Source organism: Bison bison, unplaced genomic scaffold (genome assembly GCF_000754665.1).
Source record: "Bison bison bison isolate TAMUID 2011002044 unplaced genomic scaffold, Bison_UMD1.0 scf7180017846458, whole genome shotgun sequence".
Classification (NCBI taxonomy): Eukaryota; Metazoa; Chordata; class Mammalia; order Artiodactyla; family Bovidae; genus Bison; species Bison bison.
In genome coordinates, this window is record NW_011477031.1 from 17,663 (window position 1) to 20,768 (window position 3,106).

General features: G+C 50.8%; 1 protein-coding gene across 1 annotated transcript in view; it reads left to right on the plus strand.

The window, feature by feature from the left end:
• The window catches only part of LOC104988469 (arylsulfatase E-like), a 13,439-nt gene that overhangs the window by 7,171 nt on the left and 3,162 nt on the right, over window positions 1-3,106 (plus strand). Inside the window, exons 4-7 of the mRNA XM_010839812.1 lie at window positions 361-787; window positions 1,384-1,520; window positions 2,325-2,459; window positions 2,920-3,082. Coding sequence (XP_010838114.1) covers window positions 361-787; window positions 1,384-1,520; window positions 2,325-2,459; window positions 2,920-3,082 — 862 coding nt within the window. The remainder of the gene's footprint in view (window positions 1-360; window positions 788-1,383; window positions 1,521-2,324; window positions 2,460-2,919; window positions 3,083-3,106) is intronic.

A 3,106-nucleotide genomic window follows, 5' to 3' on the forward strand; every position in this document is an offset into this window, starting at 1 on the left:
ACCACTGGAAAAACCATAGCTTTGACTAGATGGACCTTTGCTGGCTTGGTTATGGAGTTCTCAACTGAGAAACAGCAAGATGCAGGCAACTCATGGGTGTTTCAAAGGACGATCAGACTCTGGGAAGATGGAGATGGTGATTAGCTTTAACGGGCACCAGAAACGCGGGCACAGGAACGTCTTGCCTTGACCCAACCTGGCCAGGTTCCTTGGGAAATAACAGCAAACACTTTCCCCTGCCCAGCTGCCTGCATCCTGACCTCATCCCACGATGTGGCAAGCACGTCATACCCACTCACCAAAAGATGAAAGGAACATTGTCACATCTGCACACTTTTTATTTTTTTGCCTATTTTCCAGGAAAATGGCATTTGGGTCTCAGCTGTGCGTCTCCCGACGATCACTGCCACCACCCGCTCAATCACGGCTTCGACCATTTCTACGGAATGCCGTTCAGCATGATGGCAGACTGCGAGCGCTGGGAACTATCCGAGAAGCGTGCGGTCCTGGAGAGTCGACTCGACTTCTGCTTCCAGCTCGTGGCCTTGGCCACGCTCACACTCACAATCGGGAAACTCACCCACCTGATACCGGGCGCCTCCTGGACTCTGGTCATCTGGTCGGCCGTCGTGTGCCTCCTGCTCTTTGCCACTTCCTGTTTGGTGGGCGCCCTGATCATGCAAGCGGACTGCTTTCTGATGCGGAATCACTCCATTGCAGAGCAGCCCATGCGCTCTCAGAGGACGACGCCACTCATGCTCCAGGAGGTCTCATCCTTCGTCAAAAGGTGAGTGCAGAAAGGCGCTTCAGGGTGAAGACGCATCCCGAGTCTCCTTCTTCCAAAATGGGTAGGTTGTTGTTCGGTCACTCAGTCATGTCTGACTCTTCGGGGCCCGATGGACTGCATCAGACCAGGCCTCCCTGTCCATCACCAACTCCTGGAGCTTACTCAAACTCACGTCCATTACGTTGGCAATGCCATCCAACCATCTCATCCTCTGCTGCCCCCTTCCCCTCTTGTTAATAGGTATAAAAAAAGTGAAACTGTAGTCGCTGAGTCATATCTGACGCTTTACGACCTCATGGACTATAGCCCACCAGGCTCCTTTATCTATGGGATTCTCCAGGCAAGAATACTGGACTGGGTTGCCATTTCCTCCTCCAGGGGATCTTCCCCACCCAGGGATCAAACCCAGGTCTCCTGTGTTGCAAGCAGATTCTTTACCAACTGAGCCATCAGGGAAGCCCGCATGGTGAAATCGTTCTGGCTCAGAAAGACCATTTTGGTAAAATGGAGGCTGAGTGACGTTCCCTGGAACCCAACTGGGTCCCCTGAAACAAGTGGCCAAGAAATAAGGCCAGGTGTGTTGTATCGGTTTTCAGACACAAGCAAGGACCTTTCCTCCTTTTTGTGTCCTTTCTGCACGTCCACACCCCTCTGGTCACGACGGAGAACTTCCGCGGGAGGAGTCCCCACGGGCTTTACGGGGACAACACAGAAGAGATGGACTGGATGGTGGGTGAGTAGCTTTTCTTCATTGCTGTGCGGACACTTTAACGCCTGGTTCATACTCACCTCTGCCCCCCCTCCTTTCTTCTCTATAACCTTCTTTTCCCTCACTTTTAAGTGTTCTCTACATTGTCCTATGTCTCATGCACCCTTGTACTGCTCCTGAAATTTTTTGGAGGCTGAATGGGGCATATACAAAGAGATTTATGACTCTTAGATCAAAGATGCTTTCTGATTGTTCAGGCTCCAAGTCGTGTCCGACTCTTTGCGACCCCACGGACTGCATCACTCCGGGCTCCTCTGTCCGTCACCATCTCCTAGAGTTTGCTCAAATTCATGCCCATTGAGTTGGTGATGATACCTGATCACCTTATCCTTTGCTGCCCTTTTCTCCTTTTGCCTTCAATCTTTCCCCAGCATCAGAGTCTTTTCCAGTGAGTCAGCTCTTCCCATCAGGTGGCCACAGGACTGGAGTTTTAGCATCAGTCCTTCCAATGAATATTCAGGGTTGGCTTCCTTTAGGATGGACTGGTTTGACCTTGCAGTCCAAAGAACCCTGAGAATCTTCTCCAGCACCACAGTTCGAAAGCATCCGTTCTTTTGCGCTCAGCCTTCTTTATGGCCCAAGTCTCACATCCGTACATGACTACTGGAAAAACCACAGCTTTGACTACAGAGACTAGAGTACCACACTTCTATTACTGGTCACTCGCTATGCTTTCATACTAAAGACTCCTTTTCATGCAGCAGTCCAAAAATTTGGTGAAAGACTGTCTTCTGTTTTGACCGCCTCAGACACATCTGTTCCTTGCAGGCCAGATCCTTGAGACTTTGGATACAGAAGGGTTGACCAACAGTACCCTCGTTTACTTTACATCGGATCACGGGGGATCCTTAGAGGCTCGGTTTCGAAACAACCAATACGGTGGCTGGAATGGGATATATAAAGGTGAGACTGAGGCATTCCCGGATGTGTCTTCATCTCGTCCCAATAATTCTCAACCCTTCCTCTGGAAGGTGAGTTTACAAAAGCAAAGTCATAAAAGTCAGAAGAACTCAAATGATCACCGTGGTGGACAGAATCATGTCCCCAAAGACGTCCACATCCTTTATAGACACGTGGTTGATAGACAGAATGATGTCCCCAGAGACGTCCATATACTGACCCCCGAGTGGTGGACAGAATGATGTCTCCCGAGACATTCACATCCTGACCCCAGTATGGTAGAAAACCCACACCCAGATTAATAAGGAAAATAAAATCTGACCGTGTAGGAGCTAAATGTCATCATGTCCTTAAACAGAGAGGGACAGAAAGAGTGATTTGCAACGAACAGAAGGGTCTAGTTACCCAGGGAAGCAACCCCTGATTTTGAATCACATTCTTTCCTGTTCACGTTTAAACACAGGAGGCAAAGGCATGGGCGGCTGGGAAGGCGGGATCCGGGTCCCGGGGATATTCCGCTGGCCCGGGGTCCTGCCGGCCGGCCACGTGATCCACGAGCCCACCAGCCTGATGGACATCTTCCCCACCGTGGTGCACCTCGCAGGCGGCCAGGTGCCCCAGGACAGGTAAAGACCGGCCCAGAGAAGGCA